Genomic DNA, 23,100 nt, shown 5'->3' with positions numbered 1-23,100 from the left:
GAGGGAGACATGACCTAGCCCTGCAAGGGGGAAGAGGATGTGACCCAGCCTGGCCCTGAGTGGGGAAAAAGCAGCGTGACCTGGCTTTCTTGGGGAAAGGGGACATGGCCTGTCCCTGCAAAGGGAGAGGACACAGCCTGGCTCTGGCCCAGCGCTGTGTGGGAGAAAAGGGAGCATGCCCTGACTCTGGCCTGGCCCTGCTGGCAGCTTGGGGTTTTGGAATTTGGCAGGGAGTAGGGTGGCTGTATACATGGCCACGGCTTCCCCACTGCCAAATTTCCTGACCTGTGGGGAACTTCATGAGCCACATGTGATGGCCGGAGATTGAGCACCCTTGATTTAGACTAAGAGAACATCAGGGAAAAGTTAGCACAGTATCTAGCTATACAGACTTTCTCAGGCAACTTCTATGTTGAATTTTCTCTACTTTCAAATATATTTAGAAGAGACATTGGACCAGTTTGTGCTTTCTTTTAAGTCAATGTGAGCTCTCTCATATATTCACCTGACATGAACAGTCTCCTTCATTTCCTGTGGTGCAGTCTCTGGACCAGCAGAGAGGGGTTCAGATAACGAGTGGTCTAAGGAAAGAAGGAAGTTCTGTACATACAGGAGACATCTCCTTGCACAGACCTAAGGTGCAGAATGTAGCCCAGTGTCTAAGTTTAGATGCTTTTATATGCTTCAAATGACATAAAATGGGCAAATTAAAAAGAAAATTTGTTGTGCAGATAAATCCAATCCTACCAAAATAAAACCCTAAAAATGTCTTTGTTTTATAAATAAGATTTATGAACTTTCAGAATATTTAAGATTCCCAACCATGATTTGTTTGGTACAGATTTGTGATATGTGGCAAGTTTATAGTGTGAATTATTTTATGAGATTAGTTATACCTGCTAGGTTTTTTGTTAATTTTTCTTTGTCTACACTTGCTTACTTAAGGATAAATATATGTTAGACACAACCAACTTGACAGAAAAAACAGCACTTGAAAATCAGACTGACAAAACAGAGATTTCAGTTTCACATGAGGAAACAGTAGAACAAAATGAAAAATCAAACACAGAGCTTGTGCAAGTGAATCCAAAACTTTGGGAGCAAAGATATGAAAAAATGTGGATTGAAAATGAGAAAAGGGATTTGAAAACAAATTTTAAAAACATTACAGCAGAGCTGAAGCAGATGTTTGGTGAAATTAATGAAACTGAGAAAACAACTACACCTACAGAGGGGACATCAGAAGATGGCTTCAGTGAAGAACTGGAGAGCATTCATGAAGCGCCACTTAAACTGACAAAACCCACCAATCACACAAAAAGAAAAGGTGAATTTGGGGATATGCAGTCTGTACTTGAACAAAAGGAATCCAGCTTGGAAATCTTAATTCCAAAGTCTTCTGATCAGTATGTTTTCAAGGCAAGCTGTGAACCTATTTGGAATGTAAACGAAGAAAGTTGTACTAACGATGAAGTAAGTACAAAAATAGCAGAAACTAGGGAGGTGGAAGACCAAATGTCTGACACACAAATAAAAAGAAATGCAGATGGAAATACTATTTTAGAGAGAAACCTTGATTATTCACGAAACTACATTTTGGAAGAAAGCATTCTGGAGAAAAATTTCCTAACTCTTGACATTGTAAGACCTGTTTCTACAGATGATGAAAATAAGCTATCTGGTATAGTGAAGACGAATATTAAAACAGACTTATCCCAGTTTAATGACAGTGTCCCCAAAGACTGCTTTGTCAGTAATCCTAAAATAAGCAAAACAAAAATTGAAAGTAATTTGAAAACCTCTCAACAATCTTGTGATGACACGTTGAAAAGGCAGCTGGATGAAGAACTGGAGCAAGATATGGAAAGATTTAAGAATGAGGTAGGAATGCTACAAGTAGTATTCCTGGCTTTGGAGAAAGAGAAGGTACAACTGCAAAAAGAGGTAGAGGTTCACCTGCTGCTTCTCCATATTCTTTGATCTTTCTTCACATAAACCATCCTGTTCACTTCAGCTATTCATCATTAAAGGAAAGTGTTTTGTACAAATTGGCTTCCTGTGCAGTGCTGAAGAGGGGCAGATGCAGAGAATTGGGTTTTTTTCCTTCCTCTGTTTTGAAAGTTCAAGAAAAACTAAGATTCAGTTTTCCATAGTAATTAGTCTTCAAACAAAGGGGCATATTCAGTTCTTCAACATGTAGTTGCCACTCCCATGACCTTAAAGGGAAAGCACAAATTTACATCAATTCAGATTTTGATTCAGAGAATGAAGATAGCTTCTGAACAGGATATTAACTAATTTGTGCATGTACACCTCTGTTAACCCTTCGCTGAAACATCAGTTTGCTGTGAAACACTCTGTTTCATTTGAAGTTCATCATTTACATTTTTGTGAATCACATCTTTTCTGTCTTTAACATTGTGCTTTTATTCTAACTTTTTTCTATAAGATAAACAATGTTCATTGCTTCATGTTTTAAATTGTAGATGCTATTTAATATTTAAAGGCTATACGTTTTTATAAAGCTTGTTAATAGTGAGTGAATTCATCTCCCCTGCACATCTCTCAAAAGAGAAAGTACTCTGTTGCTGCATGTCCTCTGTTGTTCTGTATTGTGTGTTGCTGTTCTGTGTGGTTGAATATGTCAGTAGAATTATGTAGAATGTAGTAGTACATCTGATAGCTTTATGTGAATTGTAGGGGTAAAGTTTGATGTACATCCTGTATGCAGCATCACTTTTTATTGGGTCAAGAAATACTGAAGCATAGTAAGCTGTAAACTTTCTTATCCTAGGTTGCAGAGGAAAAGAGAAAGCAGAAGTATGAAGAAATCGAAACAGTGGAGAAAGAAGATGATGTGGATGAGTCAGACGTATCAAATTTGACTGGAAGCACTGTTAATCTGCAGATGAAACAGAAGGTGGTTGTAAAAGGCAATGAGCCTTTTAAAAAAGAAAATGAAGAAACTATAGATGAAGATAAACTAAAAATGATCCTTTCCTCCAAGGAGAGAACAACATTAAATCAAATATCATTGAAGAGGTAAGCTAGTAAGAATAGAAATTGTAATCTTTACCTTATTGTCTGTACAGGGTGTTTGGGGGTTTTGGAGATAAACAAGGTTTCACAACTTTTTTTTGCTTACAAGTGATTTTGGATTTATTTTTCTCCCTAAAAATAATTAAGGGAATAATAAATTGTGTACTGTTTATTAAATAAATGAACATGTTGGTCATAATTTCCAAAAGTAAATGCCTAAAGTTAAATCCCACAATTGGTTGCTTGATTTTTTAAAATACTAAAGATCCAAAATTTCCCATGGATTTCATTGTAAACATGCAGGCTCTAAATATATTTTAGAACCATAATAAGTTAGGTAGAATAAGTTTATCATAGTGGCTCTCAGCCTTTTTTTGTTTCAAGTCCCCCTTGTTAGTATCAAAGCATCCTTTGGAAAATGCCAGCTCCTAGTTTCCAGTGATTTTTTGACTATGGAAAAACATTAGGATAGTCTTCTGTAGCAAAGAAATCCAAGAAGACCACAACAAGTCAGAATGTTTTTGACACTGAATTCTTATTTTAAATCTTTTGGTTTATCATGTCAATCATGTTTACATACCTAACAGTGGTAACATTGTATGGTACCCTACAGCACCCTTGAAAGGCTCTCAGGGCACATGAGAGTAGCACAACACTACAATTGAGAATCACTGAATTATGATTAGTTGCAGACACAGCTATAAAAAGGCATTGGCTTGCAGCTTGCTGTTTTCCTTTCAGATTATGCCCAGGTGTCTCTTTGTAGCCATAAGGTTTAGCAGTTTCCTTAATCCGTGTGCTTGGTTTTGGTAGAGACAAAGGAAATGATCATTTTAACAGACTGACCACAAGAGCTAGAATGGGCTCAGGTAGACAGTGCATGGCCTGCTAGTGACATGTAAACAATTACTTTAAATTTAGCCACCCAGGAGCTAAGATCTTTTTAGCCTTTTAGCCATTGTTCTTGTTAACTGAGGAACTCAGTTGAGGGCTCATCTGATAAAGAATTTTCAACACTTTTTCTCTGTTGCATGCAGGCACATTCCTAACTTTGACCTGAACACATTATTCTATAATATTATTATGCTACCTCTGTAGCGTGCCACAAAGCACATTGTTACTCAGAGTGCTACCTGATTTACTTCTGGGGCATTTTAAAAACTCAGGGTGTGGACAGACATAATGCTTAGAGCATTCTAAATAAAAATTAAAATCCAAGAGTCTAGACCTGCATGCCACGTAAGACTGGCCTATGGAATGTTTAAAAAGCACACCAAAAAAATCAAGTACTATTTTGAGCTGGTTCTCTGTGAACTGGCTCAGCGTTACATGGAGTCACAGAAACATTCCATCGCAAACTGTCCCTTTCCTAATCCCCCGCCCCCAACATTTACAGAGCAAGGGGCTGCTCTGGAATACAGTCAGTACTCTATTGTGCAAACCCCTGTGCTCAGCTTCCCCTCCCATTGGACCAGGCAGACCACAGGAGCAGGAGTGAGGACTTCAAAAATAAGAGTTATATAATATATAATAAGAATTCTGTCCCCCTGCCCTCCCAGTTTCACCACTTTCCTCCCTTCCCCTCTATGATGAGCTGCATGCTGCCTTCCCTCTTTTCCTGCTGTCCCTGCTATCACTGGCTGATGCAGTGTGAGGGGCGAAGCTTCAAAATCATTTCTGCCCTGATTCACCTGGGGACAGTGGTAGCAGGAACAAGCAGGTTTCTCTTTTCTGCCCTGTGGCCCTGGGTGTTCCCCAACAGCCCAGAAGCAAGTATGCGGGGAACGGGGAAATCCACCCACTGCCACTGTTGCTGTCCCTGGCCAAGCCCAGCTGGAGCAGACAGGAGTGTCTAAGTGTACAGGCCGTGAGCATTCTGTGCTAGGGTTGTGAACAGCTAAACAATTAATAGTTTAACCAATAAGCCCAGTGATAACCAGTTATACTTTACTGGTTATCATTTAGTGTGCAGTCCAGGGAAGGTGGGGAAAGGGAAGCCATGTAGTACCCAGCAGAAATCGGAAGGTGGCAGGGCAGGCAGGAAGGAGGGAGGGAGGGAGGAAGGAGCATGAAGGAGGGGAGGGGGAAGGGAGACCAGTGCCTATAGCTAGGCTCCGTGGACCTCAGTGCAGTTGCTTGCAGCCTCCTTGCTGCCTGCCGTGAGCAGCCTGAGCTCCAGGAAGGCCTCTGCTTGGCAGCAGTGCAGTCTACTTAGAACCCTTAGTATCCACACAGACATTTTAGTCAAGAGATAATTATGAACTAGTTCTCAATCAGTGACATACTTGGAACAGCTCATCTGTTATGGCTGTCTATACCCACAGAATCACAGTCTGCTTTTTAGTGGAATTCTCCCTTGCCTAAAAAAGAAAGTACCCAGCGCCAGCACAGTTCCTGATACAGAAAGTTCTCTGGTGTGCCAGTATACCTATGCACTGGGGAACAAAACTAGTACATTGCCCACTCCCTGTTCTTTCTTGCCAACTCTTTATCTACCGATGCATGGGGATTCAAGGATTTAGCTCTGTGGAGTCTTTTTTTCTACCATAACGATCTGGGTAGCCAGAGCAAGAAAATAGCGCACTTATGTCCCTTTGTTCATTTGTTTGACTAGAAAATTTGGGCACAGAAACCGCTAAGAAGATTCTCAGTCTGGTTCTAGTGAACAGCTCATCTGGACAACAGTGTGACCACCCCTAAAATAAAGGATGTGAATAGGGTGGATGTAAAAAAAAAAAAAAGTGTTGCAGAGTTTTGCATTGGGTATAATCACAGTAAAAAGTAATCCTATTCAGTGAAACTACGGTATCATAATTAATTAGTGTATGTATTTGAATGCAAAGGTGTAGCATAATCTAAAAATTTTACATTAATTTCTTATTTCTTTAAAAAAGGCATGCCTAACTTTGAAGTGAATTCCTGCCTCTGAGTAACTGCGCCTGCTCACAAAAGATTCAAATTAGCTTCTGTGGAGTAAATCTAGTCCAAATTCTTTTTGTATTTGACAATATGTTGTTTTGGGAAAATAAAGTTGCTTGCAATATTGTCATCTTTCAGTATACTTGGTGGAACCATACTTAATGTTCTATCATAGAGAACATTTTTCTTCCAAGTTCTTCAGTATTCTTGGGTATTGTCATCTGTGTTTTTGTATTTCTGATGCAAAATGTTTTATTTGAAGATAATTGAATGTTGGATTTTTCTTTATTCATTTAAAGCAGTAAGCCTGCCTTGAATATGAAAGACCTAAAGAAAAATAAAAACAAAAAGCGGATTTCAAAGCAAAGAGCTAATCAGCAGATGAATTCTACCAGTGGAAGCCAGTTTGACGATAGCACTTTGAGTGAAACGTCTCAGGATGAAGGAAGGTACTGACTATAACAATTTTGTTACCGTGTAAGATTATTAGAAATATAACGTATTTAATAGTAAACCTCATTGAAAGATGTAACAATTGAAATAATTCTATCTGTGACAATCTACCTATGACTTTGGGAGTTTCTGAAGTACAGTAAGTCTTGTAGTATATGACTATTCTCCCCTCCTGTGACAGGCATTAAGGACAGTTAAGTTCAGTGGCACTTCTGTGACCTGGTGAACTTTGGTGCATGGTGCAGCATCAGTAGCTGTATTGCTGGTAGCGGTCAGGCCGGCACTGCAGTGACTATTGTTTTTATGTCTTCCTGTAACTCCATACCCGGGGCTGGTGCCCCAGTCACACCCCTTTTGCTACGATGCTGATTAAGCACTGTTGTACTCTCAACCAGAAAACAGAAACAGAGGAATTGAAACTCTCCTTTTGCCACCTCATCTCCAACTTCTCTTGTCTCCCTCTGTTCAGAAGTGTTTAACCTTCACCCTATTCTTTCTGCTCCACTTCCTTTTTTTCTCATCTTCTCTCTGTCATCCTTTTTCTTGGAGGGAAAAGAGAAAAGGTAGGCAGATGAGGAGAAACAAGGGAAGAAGAGCTTCAGCTCTGAACTCTTAGCTTTCCTTCCTTGTAACACCTTCATGTGCAATTGGCACCCTATTAGGGTACTGCATACCCTACTTATACAGATCCACAAGAGTGTTATGCAGAGAAGTATTTGTCTTGCAATTTTGTCTTACTTTGTTTCGAAGTAAGACCGTTAGGTTTAGAAAGATAAGCATTTGTGGCTTCATAGCTCACAGCAGGGGATGGCAAAATCTGGCCCATGTGCCAAATCTAGCTGAACAGGAGATTTTACCTGCCTGTGGCAGGTCCCTCAGCCCTGCCCAGCCCAGGTGTGGGCACCAGCCTGGGCCCTGGTGCAGCCAGTCCCACCACCCCTTGGCATACAGTGAGGCTGAGGTGGCACAAGAGCTAAACTCCACTTCCCAGCAGCCCTGGCATCGGTGGCTCCTTGCTGCCGCAGCCAGTGTGCTGCGACCGCTGAATCTGGCCCTGCTCCCCAAGCACCAGGCCTGTCAACCCTGCACCCACTGCCAGGGGTGCTGGGTAAAGCATGCAGGCAGGTGAGATCTCTATGAAGATCAGCCCAGAACCCACTCAAATAAAAAGACAAAGATTTTTTTCCTCAATCAGCATGGGGGAAAAAAGCCCCTCTTCCTACATTCACATACAAGAAGACCTTACTAAATACATTGGGTATCATTAAACTGCTGGCAAAAGCAGCATATACTTAATAATGGAAACCAGTTATGAAGTTGATTAAATGTAGCCAACACTGAGCATGATTATAAAACATTATGGCCCATATTGGACAAACGTGGATGGGAATCTAGCACAAGAATAAGTTAGTGCATCCCACCTGAATAAGATGCATAGTAGTACCCACTAAGTGCAGTCCCTCTCAGTTCCACCTCTTTTCCAAGTTATGGTGAGCCACTACACTGCCAGTATTTCAACTTGCTTTTCCCTCCCACAACTGAGCTGCGCCTTTCTTTCCCATTTCTAATGATTCCTGTTTCTTCACTAGCCTTGAATGTATGGCAAACATCACAAAATGAGACTCCAAATGGTTCAGCCAGAATCACCCTTGTTACCTCATCTTTCAGCCTTTTGTATGTGGTGTGTGTGGCCCTGTCCTCCATAAAATGAAGCCAGGCCAGGGTGCCCTGTGCCTCATCTGCATATAAATTTTGGAGGGTGCCAAGACTCATGACTAAAACACCCACTTTCAGTCTTGATTGGGGGTGCTAATTAGCACCCCATTTGTTGGAGGGTGGTATTTGGAGTACACATACATATTTAATAGTTCTGAGGTATAGAATCACCATATTTTGAAACTATTGACTCTGGTGGGACTCAGCCCAGTTAACTATATGGTAAATCAGGAACCTTTTGGCTTTGGACTAATGCCATGCATAGTTTGTATTATATGTAAGTAGGCACAAAATTGTTGCGTAAAAGTATGTTCATGGAGTACATGTAGTAAAACAATAGTGCAGGGTCACATTAGTCATATGTAACATGCTGAGAGAGGTGGCAACAGATGGATTCTAGATGAACTGTTTAGGGCCCCATTGGGTAATGTTTTCCAAACTTTTAAGGCAGGTGAAGAAACAAGAATCATTGGAAATGAAAAAGAAAAGGCACATCTCAGCTGTAGCAGTGAAGAGAAAGTAAAAATGTGTTCATTGTAGTGGCTCACCATGACTTGAAAGAGATTCGGCATTGAGTGAGATTGAGTTTAATGAGCTCTACAGTATGCAGTATGCTGAATTCTGAATACAGTATTCAGGCACGCCGTGCTAACCTATCCTTGTGGTGGGTTCCTGTTGGTATGTTTGCTTAATATGGGCCATATGTTTTTTAGTCATGCTTAGTGTTGGCTGCATTTAATCAGTTTCATAGTTAGTTTCCATTTCTGAGTACATGCTGCTTTTGGCAGAGTTTAATGATGGACAGTATATTTAATGAGTTTTCTTTGTATGCAAATATAAGAGAAGGGACTTTTTCCCCTATGCTGATTGTGGGGGAGGGAACCTTGTCATGTATTTGGGTAAATTCAGTAATAAAGCAATGTGTTCAGTAGCCCTGGTGGTAGCCCATCACTATTCTGTTAGCTTTCATTCACATTTTATACAGGACTAAATCATAAAAGAATTCACATTTATTAAATAAATTAAAGTTTGCAAAACTTGAACTTTTAACATCAGCTTACAACATCAAAAATTATTTTTATTTTCTAGACCCAGAACTAAATCAGTGAATGAGAAGAATACGGTATGGTAAAACAGTTTTCTAAATAAAAAATACCACGTTAAATGAAATGCTTATGTACTACCATAAATAAGAATGGGGTTTCACCAGAGGAGCTCATTGCTTTTTGGACTGTGAAAAGTTTAGTTTTTCACACTTGAAACTAAACATATGAAAAATAGTTAAGAGAATGGACAGGAATGCTTGTTTTTGTGATAACGGTCAGAAATAAATTCTTTTTTTACTTCATAAAAATATATAATGTTTGTAGATTGCATCCAGGGATGTGGCAGATGATTTAGATGATTTAACTCAGTCTTCTGACACGCCTACTGAGGACCTAGAGTTGCCTACTACAACCTACAAAGAGGCAATGTTGCTGATAGAACAGCTTACTGTGGACAGTAAAGGTAAAGAAAAATCTGATCTTTATAGCAATCAGACACAATGTCAATTTGAGTTGTCTGGAAAATTCAAATCTTTTTTATTAGTTTGTTTTGGAAATATCATTGTAGATTCAACCGAACTAGATTTCCAAATGCTAAGTATTCTAAATTTTTACTTTGTCCTTGGAGTTGTCATCTCCTTAAGGTTAAGGAAAGCTGTTGCTGTCTGAAGCACTGATTCAAATTGTAAGACAGGGTGAGATTCTCACCCATATTCTGGTTCCTGTACACTGGAAAAAGGTGCTGCCAAAGCTCTAAATTAAACTAACTGGAGAGGAACTTCCTCTGTTCAGGATCTGAGAAAGATTGCCTCAAAGCCATGTCTATACTGGTTCCCTGCTGAGCCTGGGCTTACCGCCAAAGAAAGAAAGGGCAACTATGCACATGCAGTGAGGTGAGCTCATTTGACGAACTTTAGTTAAAGTGGCCCCACTGCCATTTTTTCAGTCTGGGGACACTGATACATGTGATGCTCCAGGTGCTTTAATTAGAGTGGCTCTTGGAGCTGCTCTAATTAAAGCCCAACCCCTGGAAAACCCCTAAAAGAACTGCTTTCAGTTAGGCTATATATGTTGTTAGATTGTCTGAGAGCTCAAGATTGCTCTTAGCTGTATGTTGGACCAACCTGTCTCTTAACTATACAGTTAGCCTAATAAAAGATATTGCCAAATAAATGTTACTTCTTAGCCGTATGTCCAATTAAATTGTCAGACTTTGTTGTGCAGTATGTGGGAGTGAGTGAGTTGGGCTTGTTGTGTTGGCAGTTGTCACAGGCTCAGCAGGGAGACTAGAAATATGGCTTTAGAGGTACATCACAACTGTTGATCTGTATTCTGTAGACCCTGGGTAAAGCACAGCAAGTTGTTTTCTTTTATTAGAAATATAAGCCATCTTTAAACACACGTGCGCACGCACACACACTCAAACATTATTTTTGTCTATATGTAGGAGTAATCTTGATCATATGTTTGAAAGTGAAATAAAATAAGGTATTAACATTGCTTTTAATGTAACTGATGATCCATATACTAGAAATTGAAGTATTTGAAAGTGGAAATGAAAGAACTTTCTGTTGCTCTTTTTTTTTTTTTTTTACTAACTGAAAGCTGCACATATTTTTGTCTTCCCAAATAGATTCTGTTATTCTCTTGAAAATTCAGAACATACTTCATGGATACGAACGACTAATAGAACGTGAAAAGGGTCGCTATACCCAGCTCTTGGGAAAAGTAAGAAAACTTGAGAATGAAAACAGAGAACTACAGTTAACATTGGAAGAGACCAGAGAATTGAAATCCAGACTGGATCACCAGAAAATGGAATGGGAAAGTGATGTCAGCAGTCTCAAGTATGGAATTTTAAATTCTTGTAAACAGTTTAAAACCCTGTTCTGTGAAAACACAAATATTGACAGGCATTGAAGGTATGAGATGAGATGCCTTTATTTTTTAAGCACATTCTTAACTAGTTTGGGTGAGTTCTCAGCACCTGGCAGAATCAAATGAAAGGTTGGTCAGAAAACTACTTACCTTGACAGTAGGTCCATTGGGAAATTTTTTGCTACAAGAATTTTCAATTCAGAAGATTTTATTTCACTGGAAATTTCAGTAGAATTTGTTTTCACCAGAAGCCTGGAAAGTGAGTAAGGCCCCTGACAAACTTAGCATTTGTAGCACTACAATTGCTGCAGCACTTTGAAATGCTATAGAAAAGTAGTTTTATGGACAGAGACGGACGTAAGTGTAGCTTTATAGACAGACATCCCACCTTCCCTGCTGAGCCCTTCGATGAGGGTACAACATCTCTATAAAGGCATGCAGCAGCATGGTCTCCAATTAAGAGGCACAGTAAGGGATTGTTCAGTCTTGTAACTGCTCCCTCTGGAGATCCCAGGGGCTGCAGCTGTGTTCCCCAATCCCCTAGCAGAAATGGGAGACCAAAGATGAACAGCCTCATAGGGATTACTACTCTCCAGCCCTAATGACAACTCAGGTGGCTCTCAACAGCTGTCCACCTTACTCTCCCTTCCACCTCTCTAGAAGTAGGGTATGGGAGAGAGGAGAACGCTATGGAGTGCCAGGGGGACCACAAGATTCCCTGTCCATGTCTAATGTGTAGCACTACTAAATGCAAGTTGCAGTTTCATCCAACAACATTTTTGTAGCACGTTTGGTATTTTTGTAGTGCTACAGGGGGTACACTTGTCTGTGTGACTTTTTATAGTGCTATAAAAGTGTTTTGTAGTGCTACAGTATATTGTATTCAACCGGGACATGAGGGACTTATTTGTGAGATAAAGTAAGGAGGAATGGAGTAAAACATAACATCTGTTCTTCTCTCTCTTGATTTGACCATCTTGCTCTATTTAAATTTCACACCCCACATGACCCTTTCCTTCTTGGTTAGTATACTAGGAACTCGCCCTTCTCCTCTTTGCCTAACTTAACCATTGAATTTATTACCAACTAACCATAAATGATCCAGTGCACAGCTTTACATGAAAGGTGTGTGTGGTGATATGCTTTTGCTGAGTCTCACAACAGTTGTTCAAGACTAAGTTGTGTTTTCAGTCTCAGAAAAATTCTCATTTATAAAAAATAGGTCATATTAATATTATTTGTACATGGGTGCATGTACATGTTGTCTTACAGACAACAGAAAATGACAAGTTCTATACCCCAAATAAATGATTATTTAATATAGTTTTAACAAGAGATGGCAGCAAAGGAACATGGAGAATATAACAATGGAAGATCATGAGTTCTGGTCTTTGCAATTTTATTTCCTTCTGTTTGCATATAGGTTACTAAGAATTGTGTTTGGTATCCAGAATGAAGTCCTAATGAGGACTCATATGTTACACATGAGGGAGAGAAATTAAATAAGGAAAGTCAGGTTTTAAGTTTCCATAGACCAGTGTCCCTGGAATAGATCTGAATGGAGTGTTTAGTTGTTGCTTACAATAAATAGGGTGTGCTTTTAAAGTAGATGCACTATATATATGATGAATTCAAGTTTGAAATGTTGCTTTGATTTGATATCAAAATTTAGTAGATTTTTTTCTCTTCCGTTAACAAAATCCTTTAGTATTGTTTATTTTAATGACAAATACTTTAATATCTATTTTACATGAAATAATAAAGACATGAATATCAGTGTTGCATTCATGAGAATTAGGGGGGCACTGATAGAGATTTTGGGGGCCAATACCAATTGTCAATTTTTAAGGAGGCATATCGGCTGATACTGGTCCGATTTCAGATACAGCTGTTAAGTCTGTTGTGGTGGATGGTGAGGGGGAAGGGATGGGGCATGGGGGATAGATCAAGGCCTCCATAGTGAGGGAGTGGAGCTGGGGCAGGGGCAAGTGCTGCCCTGCCAAGATGGGGCGGGGCATGGGACAGAGCCACATCTCATCCAGGGGCATGGGGCGAGGGTGGCTCCTGCCTCTGGGCACACCCTGGGAGGGCATGGGGGGGGGATGTGCCTGTGGATCTGGGCAGGGCGGGCTGGGGCCAGGGCTGCACTGGGCTCTTCCCAGTGGGGACTGGGCTGAGTTGAGCTGTGTTCAGGGTAGGTGGCGGCAATGCTGGGAGGGAGGCTATATGGGGGGGCTGCAGCCACCCCAAATTTTGCCGTAGCCCCTCCTAGCACTGCTCGCCCTGAGCACAACCTCGAGCGCAGCCCCCACACATCAGGTAGAGCCTGGCACAGCCCTGGCCTCAGTCTGCAGTGGCAACCCCCTTCCCCCAGCGCAGATCTGGGGGCACATGCCTCCCCACCCCGTGCCATCCTGGGGTGCGTGCAGTGGCAGGAGCCAACCCTGTGCCCTATGGACGAACTACGGTTCCATCCCGCACCCCACCCCAGCTGGGCAGCTCCTGCCCATGCCCCACTCCCCACTCCCTCCCTCACTTCAGGGGCCTTGACCTGCCCCCCGCACTGCTTCCCTTCCTCCTCCCCTTCTACCAGAACAGGTTTACCAGATGCACGTAGCTCTCCATGCTGCCAGGCTGTGCTCCTTGCTCCCGTGTGCTATGCTGAGGCTGGGCGCACACATGGGCATTTATCAGCCAAATTATTGGCCACATCAAGCCAATTTCTGATACAATCAATTTTCTTTATATCGGTGCTCATCTGATATTGGACCAATGTACTGGTGCCCCTCTAATGAGACTCTATCCTTTAGCAGAGCTACAGTAAGAATTGCAAGGAAACTTTTATCTTTGTAGTTCAGATTTGTTTCACACTGTAGTGTTTTTGGCAAATGATATTTTATTCTTCTATAAAGTTAAGAGTTGAAACAGTGAAGACTCTGATATTTTTCCTGTCACATATCTTTTTTTAAAACTAAATGGTTATCAAACACAGGAATGATTTATCTTCCCAACATGAAATGTAGACATAGACTCTAAATTGACCTTTTTTTGTTATGCTTCTGTGTGTTCCTGATTAGATTTAAGTATTCGGGGAGAAAATATCTAAACTCTCCAAATAAAGCCTCTGCTTCTATTAACATAAAAATTTGATTTATGTTGTACTTCCAGGCTGTCACACTTTTTTATCACATTAAAGTTAGAGCTATGCTAAGATCTAGTAAGACTTTTCTAAAGTTTATTTGAGATGCCTTCATTCTTCTTTGAATATCAGGTGTTGGCTACAGCTGAGGCTTGGAACTCTGACTGGGGTCAAAGGAACATTAACTCCAGCCAGTGCTCCTGCTGGGACTTAAACGTGGAGATTCCCGGGTAAAGGGCTTTTAGATCAATTACTATGTTTGGGGTCAGGAACCAATTTTACTCCATGGTCATATTGGTATGGATTGTAAAGGTTGTTGCCTTCCTCTGCACCAGAGGGAATAGGCCTCTTCCTGGGATCTCTTGACCATATATTAGCAAACTTTACAGAACCAGGACATTGGCCATCATGGTCCCTCTGCTTTACTTTTGGCAGGTTAGTGTGTTATATTGTCATGTCTTGTGTTAGGATTGACTGTAGTTTGGCTAAGAGGTTAGACAGTGGATTTGTATAGGATTGTTTGGCTAGGGATAATCCTGCTTCAGGCAGCTGATTGTACCACATCAGTGGTTTTCAACCTTTTTTGTACCAGGATTCATTTGTAAACATTAATGGCCAGTCCCAACAAAATGCCCCCCACTTCCAACCCACTGCCCCCTGCACCCAGACCTGAGCCCCCACCCAGTGTATAGGGCCATGGGGTGGGTATGTGGGGCATAGGGAGCCCCAAGCAGCCCCTTGCAAACTGGAACTTTTTTCCACATTTTTCTTCTTTAAAGGAGAATCCTTTTTTAAAGTTTGCCGGTCCATTTTTAAAGTTTGTTTGTGACCCTTTCATATATTCTTGCAGCCCACTTTTGGGGGCAACTCATGGGTTAAGAAACACTGGACTAGACTAGGACCTATGGAAGTCCTCCAGCCCTACTTCTTTCTGTTTCTACATGTATCAAAATAACTGCATGGAAAAATGTATTCTGCTTACTATTTACAAGATGTAATATCAGCCTACTACTACAAAGACCATATTTAAAACTGGTTAGTTTTGCCTTAAATAACAGCATTACTTTCCTAGTAATATTAATTTATAACTATTGTAAATATGTAAGTCATTATGTATTCCACATAGTAGGGATATCTGGGGTTATGAAGCAATCTAATATTCATGTACTTCAATTTGATAGAACCTATCTTCTGCTAGATTGGTCTATCAGTGTGGATTTTTGCTCAGTCAGTGTCTGGACTTACATTTTTTGCCCAGCTGAATTACTCTGCTTGAAATTGTTTTGCTCTGTATTGTTAATTTGGTATTCTGGATAATTTAGCTTTTTAGAGGGACAGAAGCATTGAGGAGGGAAGTTAGTATCCACCTTTACTGTAATCTCCATAGAAAAGATCATGTCAAGTCCACATCCGTGGGTTTGGCCCAAAGCACCTGCTACCCTGAAGGTATTCAAAGTATAGCTCCTTCTATTTTGGTGATGGCTTGCATAAATAATTGGAATATATATTTTTATAAGTCTGGAATAAAAATTGTTTTTGTTGCATAAAGTTTAAAATACTTGCACATCTGTAATAAAATGAACTTAGAATTTTAGAATTAATTTTTTAAAATCTGGTTCAGGGTCACAGTATAAGGTGGCAGAATTTTAAAATTGTGATTGTTAATTTTGTAAAGCTGCATAATATGGTATATTCATCTTTGTCAACTTTTTAACAGGCTGAAATATCAGTAGGTAAAATTCCTGCTAGGTACATGTATGAATTTTGCTTTTAACGTAATGTTAAATTCCAGGTTTACTCTGAAACAAGAAGAAGAAAAAAGGATGAGTTCAGAAATTCTATATGAAAAAAACAGAGAACAGCTAAGAAAGAAAGAGGATCAATACTGTAAAGAGATGGAGGAGAAACAACAACTTGAGCTAACCCTGAGGGGTCTAGAAATGGAGTTAAGAACATTGAGAAATCACCTTAAACAGGTTAAGTTAGACTAAGTTCCAGAATACACAATTCAGCACTGTTTTCATATTTGTTTGTATTCTGAGCTTTAATTCAGATGTGGCATTCCAATACTTTTAAATGACGGACATTTTAAGAAATTGTAGCTGAACGTTTATATTGGCCAAACATTGTCCTAAATGTTTGCAGGCAAAATTCTCTTTCTCTTTCAAGAGCTGGCTCTGAAGAGTTCTTCACTTAGGAGGTTATGCATCTGCCACATGCGTTGCTTTTACAAAGATCTACCCACCTTATTCTTCTGTCTGTTTCTATTTTTTTCAGACTGCTTACATTACTTGCTGAAAAGTCATAAAAGGGTCTGTCAGTCCCAGTGCCCATCAGTTTCTCTTATCTGCTCAGACCCCTACTGCTTTTCAGATGGTATTGTTTTTTGTGGCACCAAGGCATGTTTGTCAGTCTTCTGGGGGCTTTATGTTCTGAGAACTCAATTTTCTGAGTCATTAAGTGAAGATAAAATTCTAATAGTTGTTCTGTGTCTATTTTTGACAGAAATACAGTATAACCTTGTAAATCCAGATTTTTAAAAATCCGGAATGCTCAGAAATCCAGCACTTTGGTGGCCAGTCCTGGAGTAGCAGCCATCAATTCTGGAGCCGCAGCCACACGTGGAGCAGTGGTGCGGAGTGGTGGTTGTGGCGGCAGCTGCTGCATGCAAGCTCCCCTCTCTGCCGCTGCCCCCCCCATTCCCCTGGCTCCACACACGTTACTTACGTTTTAGAAATTCAGCATTTTCAAATATCCAACAGGTACTCAGTTCTGAGCATGCTGGATTTATGAGGTTATACTTTACACTTTTGATGTCAGCTACCAGTACAAGGGAGATTTAGAATGTAGATGCATCTTTATTCCTAGCTTTTCCACACTTTCATTTTCCCATGATTAATTGATTACATATGTTTACATTATGATATTAAGTAGAACAACATTATTAGTACACTAGTTTTCTAATTTTACTTTTAGTTTTCCATATATGCTTGTTTTACTTCAAATCTAAGAATTGTTAGATGCTGGCCAATTTTTCCTTCTTTAAGAACATCAAGAAATTAAGGTTTTTGACATATTCTAATTTCCTTAAGACCCTCACCTTTTATCTCCCTGGTATTTTGAGTTCAATATTTTGTTCTAGTGTTCAGAATAGAAACTGTTTAACAATCTGGAAAAAGCCATACTTTGATTTCAGAAATATTTGATCAGTCCAGGTGTTACACTGCTGAAAAGTAGATATCCTTAGTATTCAGTGTTAAGAATTATTTTTTTATTTCTATGTGGACTGTAGCCAGGAGAGAAATAGTAGAATGAAGAAAGTAAGGCCTTGTCAGCAGCCATTCTCTTCTTTTACCGGCCCTTCACTTAGAGGCTGTGTTCTGTCTAATGTTTCATGCAGAGAGCATGTGTCTGGGAACACTGAAAGCAGTTTTCCTTCCCTTTTGTCATTTTCTGTTCCTCCTGTGAGGATACAATCACATATAAGAAGTAAGTATTTTCCAACCGACTGTGATCTTGTGGATCTTTTCTCTTGACCTATCTGGAACCTTTAATGTTGAAAGATATTTAACATTAAGGCCTATTTAATATTGTGCATTCTTAAGTTCACCCTTCACATCATCTTATACTAGGACTGTGTGAAATTTTGACAAGTGTTTCATTTCAGAGCTGTTTTGATGCATTTCGAGCTCAAAACATTGAAATCAAAATGAAACGAAAGGCTTTGAAACACCTTCAGAGTGAAATAAGGGCACTCAAAATGTTTTAAAAGTTTTGAAACATTTCAATTTTTGAAGTAGCCCAGTAGTGGGAGGTAGGGGAGAGCCAGGGCTGTGGTCCCCCTCCCACCGCCAGGCTGAGCTCTGTGGGGCTGGCAGAGCCGATCGGAGCTCAGTCCTGGCTCTTCCCTGCCTCCTGCCACTGGGCTGCCCTCCAAGTGGCTCTGCCAGCCCCACGGAGCTCAGCCCAGTGGCGGAGCAGCTCAGAGAGCAGCCCTGGCCAGTGGCTTTCCCCTGCCTCCTGCTACCGAGCTGAGCTCTGTGGGGCTGGAGCTGATCAGAGTGCAGCCCTGGCTCTCCCCCGCCTCCCGCTACTGGGCTGCTCTCTGAGCTGCTCCACGAGCCCCATGAAGCTCAGCCTAGCAGTGGGAGACAGGGGAGAGCCACTGGCCAGGCTGAGCTCCATGGGGCTGGTGGACGTGCTCAGAGTGCAACCCAACGGCGGGAGGAGGGGAGAGCCAGGGCTGCACTCCGACCAGCTCTGCCAGGCCCATGGAGCTCAGCCTGCCCTCTCAACCTGGCCTCCCCCTGTCCTCACTGTTGGACTGGCAGCACCAGTCTTCCCAGTGTTGGGCGCGGGCTGCACCCAGCACTGGTCCGAGGTGGCAGCAGCAGCCTTCTGTCATCCCGAGCACAGATCTGGGGGCCTGCACCCCTTGGAGGAGTCCAGCACAGCCCCACAGCCCTCCCAGGGGTGTAGGCCCCCAGATCTGCACGTGGGATGACAGGAGGCTGCCACTGCTGCCTGGTACGAGCGGCAGCACCAGTCTTTATAGGCAGGTTGCACCCAGCACTGGTCCTAGTCAGCAGTGGCAGTCATCCTGAGCAGATCCAGGGGCACACACCCGCGGGAGGAGTCTGGCACAACCCCACAGTCCTCCCGGAGGTGCGGGTCCCCAGATGTATGCACGGGATGACAGGAGGTTGCCACTGCCAGCAAGTTACAAGAGTTTTGCTTGTCAGCACCTTGAGGTGCAGTTACCCAGAAACCCGTGCACATATCTCCTTGAAAACTGGCAGGCTTCATGCCCTCAGAAGCGGCTACTGTCGCTGCAGTTTTCATCCAAATCAGCCAGGAAATGACCAAGTTATAGGCATTTTCATGATTGCCCATTATAGCCTATGGGCAAAATGTCGAAATGTGTTGAAACAGCGAAACAGATGTGATGAAACAAAATGGAACAGTGCTTTGAAATGAAACAAAACAACTAAATGAAACACTGTCCCTTCAAAATGGTGAAACAGAAGTTAAAACAAAACAGTGCTGTTTTGCACAGCCCTCTCTTATACCCAGAACACAATAGCAAGTCCCCATCATGATGTTAGACCTGATTAGTGCAAAGAAATTCGCTGTGTGGTCATCTGGGCATGCATTGATTCTTTCACATAAGTGCTGAAATGGCTGCCAATTACTGTATGAAGTAGGAGCCAATACTGAGTGGCCGTGTCTACACATTCATTAATGTGCTTTTAGTAATGTGCATTAAATTTAGTACTTCCAGGTGCCAGTACACAAACGTGGAGTCTGCTCCAACATGCTGTAATTACAACACATTGAGTGGACTCGATGAACTGAGTCTGCTGGAACCTGGTAATTACTGCACTCCAGCAGCCTCTTGCATCTCATCTCGTGTATCAGTGTTCCCATGCTTCAAAATGGCTTTGAGGCACTTGAATTAAAGCTTGTTTGATGAGCTGTAGTTCAAGCGCCCCGCCACCATTTTGAAGCACTGGGCCGCTGATACGTGAGATGCTGTGGCGCTTTAATTAAAGCGGCTTTCAGAGCTGCTTTAATTAAAATACCACCCTTCCCACCTCCAGAGCACGTGTAAAAGTGGCCTCCATTGTGAAGTACTAGAAAAAGGCACACTAGCCTATTTTAATGCACCTTAGTGAAAGAGCACAGTTTTTGTGATGCTTTAATGCGCATTAAAATAAGCTCATGCACATTAAGGCATACTTGTAGATGTGTACAGTTAGTCCAAACTGTTTTGACCTATTGAATACAAATGTGGATGACACGAATATGTTATAGAGTCATTGAAAAGTAGGGCTGGAAGGGATCTCCAAAGGTCATCTAGTCCTACCCCTCTGCCTGAATTAGGATCTAAACCATCCTACACAATCCATAATCTAAACTCTTCATAAAACTACTGTCAATCCTGACGCAACACAGACCTGACACCCTAACCTACCACAGGTAAACCAGGGGAAGCATGGCAGCCAATGTCCTGCTTCTATGAAATGTTGTCAATATATGCTCAAGAGATCCCAGGTTGAGGGCCATACCACCTGCTACAGAGGAAGCTAAATCCTCCCGCAATCTGTACTAATTTGACTATGGGGTAAAATTCCTTCCTGACACCAAATATGGTGATCAGTTTGACTCTGACCCTGTAGTCAGGGGCCCCACTGGCTTTGGTCCCAGACGGAGCATTGGCTCACCCCAGAAAATGTTTCAAAATAAAATAGTCTGGTTGTCCTTCCACTACTGCCCACACTGCACGATTAGTCTTTTGAAATCTCCTTGAACCTATTGCTTCAGAAACTGTGTGATAAATTTCTAAAGGCTGTTGAACCTGAGATGTTTTTTAAGTAGTTATTAAAATTACATCTCTTCAGAACATAGATTAGCATGGCTAATATGCTGGTGCTTGAGATGGCAAAGTCAGTGAAACTTACACATTTTCAAAAATTTTACTTGTGTGTTACTGGTCTTGCTGTTATAAATTATTTGTAAGATTGGTGAATTAGATCTGTCCCTTTTATTAGAAATTACAGAATAACCAATTTGACGAAGACTTGTGTTCAATACAAGTATATATAGCCCTGATTCAACAAAGGTCATGGATTCACTTTAAACTCCATTCCTGTTAATCACAGTTTAACCACTGTGCTAAACTTTATATTCCGTTGAAGTCAAGGTGTTCTCAGTTTCCAAAATTAATAACTTAATTAAATACATCTATACAAAACACTGTAGTGATATATTTCAGCTGTGCCTGAATCAGGACTCTGAAATTACAATTATGTGTGCATTTTCAGCTGTATTGGGGAGTTTCAGGTGCACCGCATCCATTTTCAAATTTATGCTCACAGTTTTGGAACGAGGTATTTAAGTTTCTGCCTGTATTTACTTAAAATGTCCGTTGTTGTTCTTTTTGAAGATGCATTAGCAATAAAGATGTAACTTTGTAATGTAACTTTACCATTAAAATAGACCATTTCAAAAGAATATTAAATCCCATCTTTGCAAGGTATATTTGTTTTTGAAACATGTATATGGAATAAAAATATCAAAAAACTTTTGCTTCGGCAAATGTGCAGAACCTGTTTTATATTAGTGAGAAGATGTGATACTAAGGGAAATTATCTGATGCATTTTTTCCAATATTGAAATATATAAAATGTTTTTGATTTAGGTTGAAGAAGAACGTAATGAAACACAGAGACAACTCTCTCAAGAAAAAAGTGCCAGAGCTCTTCAAGAAGGTATTTTAAACAACCACCTTTGGAGGCAGAAGGAAATAGAAGAGGAAACTAGAATAACTATAGCTAAGAGTGCAGAAGTAAGTGGTTTTCTGTTCACTTCAAGTAAAATTACACTATATTTATAGTGGTGTAAGAGTGGTTATTCTGGCTGTGATGATATAGAAATTATGAGAGAGGCAAGGATTTCTTAAGGTAATATCTCTTATTGGACCAGCTATGTGGCTGGATTGACAGGCTTTTGAATGCAGGGCATTTTTCCTCAGGACTATATTTATCATAAGGGGAAACAGAAGGGTTTGGAGTATTTCTTGTTTGTTTGTTTTCACTCGTGGCATTGACTTTAAATGCCAAAATATTTTCCAGAGTGTTTTGTTTATGAAAACAGTATAGATTTGCACACCTTTTTTCCTTTTCACTTTCAGCTTTAAAATCAAGGATTTGATAGATGTTGCTCTGTAAAACATAATAAAGTGAACTTATTTTGTAATGTAAGTGACACGTTCTCATCAAATTCTTCAGTGTTCTGCTTGAACATTTTTGTAAGAAGAAATTGTTTTCTTTTGTTTTAATTGCTTTTAACTTGGGAGTGACAAGGAAATTAAGCTGAAATATTGAGCTGATATCTTTTCTGACTAAAGTACTGTCAGCATACTATTTGAGGTTCCTGCTGGTATTCCTTTGTTTACTGACAGCCCTGTGTAAAGCAGAAAGCACACACCTTCTGCAAAACTTTATACTTTTAAACTTAACCAATTTGGTATAGAAGACATTGAGATAATAACACCGGATTCTGAGATTCCCTGTTTTACAGTAAATTTTAAACATTTAATAATGCGATTACACAAAGTATCCGTCAGGTTCACAGTGAAAAGTTTGTTTGGCACTAATACAATATTTTTTGGGTGATTGCATGGTTTCTAGTACTTTTTGTACAGGAGGCAACAAATCCTATTAAATATAGATGACGCACAAACTCATCCTGAAAAAAAAAAAGCTCTGGTCTATTACTGCATTATGTGAAAGTCTGGTAATTGAGGAATTCTTTGCCATGTAGTCCAAAATGCTCTGTACCATGGATAAATATTCCTGCACCAAACAGAAGAAAGTATTCAAGTGGAAAGTGTATAAGGGCCTTCCTATTATCCATGCACTGTAGCATCCTCATGACCCAGCCAGCCCCTCTGCAGTATGATGAGCCAAGGCGGAGCAGCTCTGGGTTGGCAGTCTGACCCTCTAGGCCCCATCTAGCCAGGATTGCACCACCTGAGCTCTACATGCTGTGATCTCAGGCTCAAATGTAAATGCTGTGTCCAGAAGCAATAAACTCTGGTACAAACAGCGTTGGAGTTTATTAGATTATTTATTACAGTAATAGCACATGTAAATGCATCTGAGGTTACATACTGAAAGTTCCAAATTTGGGAGGAAAAGGAAATGAAAAAAGAATATTTTACACAAATAGCTAATGTTCAAAATTAAAAGGAAATATGTTCAAATAGAAATAAAGAAAAGAAAAACAAGGTAAGTTGGAACACAGAACTAAAGAAACGGGATATACAGGATTGTTCCTAATTCTGCCAATGGGATAGCAACCACAAAGTACACTTTTAAAGAAGTTTTTAACCCTTCGATTGTTACT

The 23,100-nt window shown here is 40.6% G+C and overlaps 1 protein-coding gene across 1 annotated transcript in view; it reads left to right on the top strand.

Annotated features, from left to right (window-relative positions):
- ANKRD26 (ankyrin repeat domain 26) overlaps positions 1-23,100 on the top strand; it is a 119,281-nt gene that overhangs the window by 58,324 nt on the left and 37,857 nt on the right. Inside the window, exons 21-28 of the mRNA XM_019543428.1 lie at positions 946-1,944; positions 2,795-3,042; positions 6,258-6,407; positions 9,217-9,250; positions 9,498-9,636; positions 10,807-11,020; positions 15,983-16,166; positions 21,392-21,538. Coding sequence (XP_019398973.1) covers positions 946-1,944; positions 2,795-3,042; positions 6,258-6,407; positions 9,217-9,250; positions 9,498-9,636; positions 10,807-11,020; positions 15,983-16,166; positions 21,392-21,538 — 2,115 coding nt within the window. The remainder of the gene's footprint in view (positions 1-945; positions 1,945-2,794; positions 3,043-6,257; positions 6,408-9,216; positions 9,251-9,497; positions 9,637-10,806; positions 11,021-15,982; positions 16,167-21,391; positions 21,539-23,100) is intronic.

The sequence above is a fragment of the Crocodylus porosus genome, unplaced genomic scaffold, assembly GCF_001723895.1.
Source record: "Crocodylus porosus isolate Cpor-Errol unplaced genomic scaffold, CroPor_comp1, whole genome shotgun sequence".
Lineage (NCBI taxonomy): Eukaryota > Metazoa > Chordata > Crocodylia > Crocodylidae > Crocodylus > Crocodylus porosus.
Note: the sequence above shows the minus strand (reverse complement) of the source record. Positions and strands in the feature narration are given on the sequence as shown.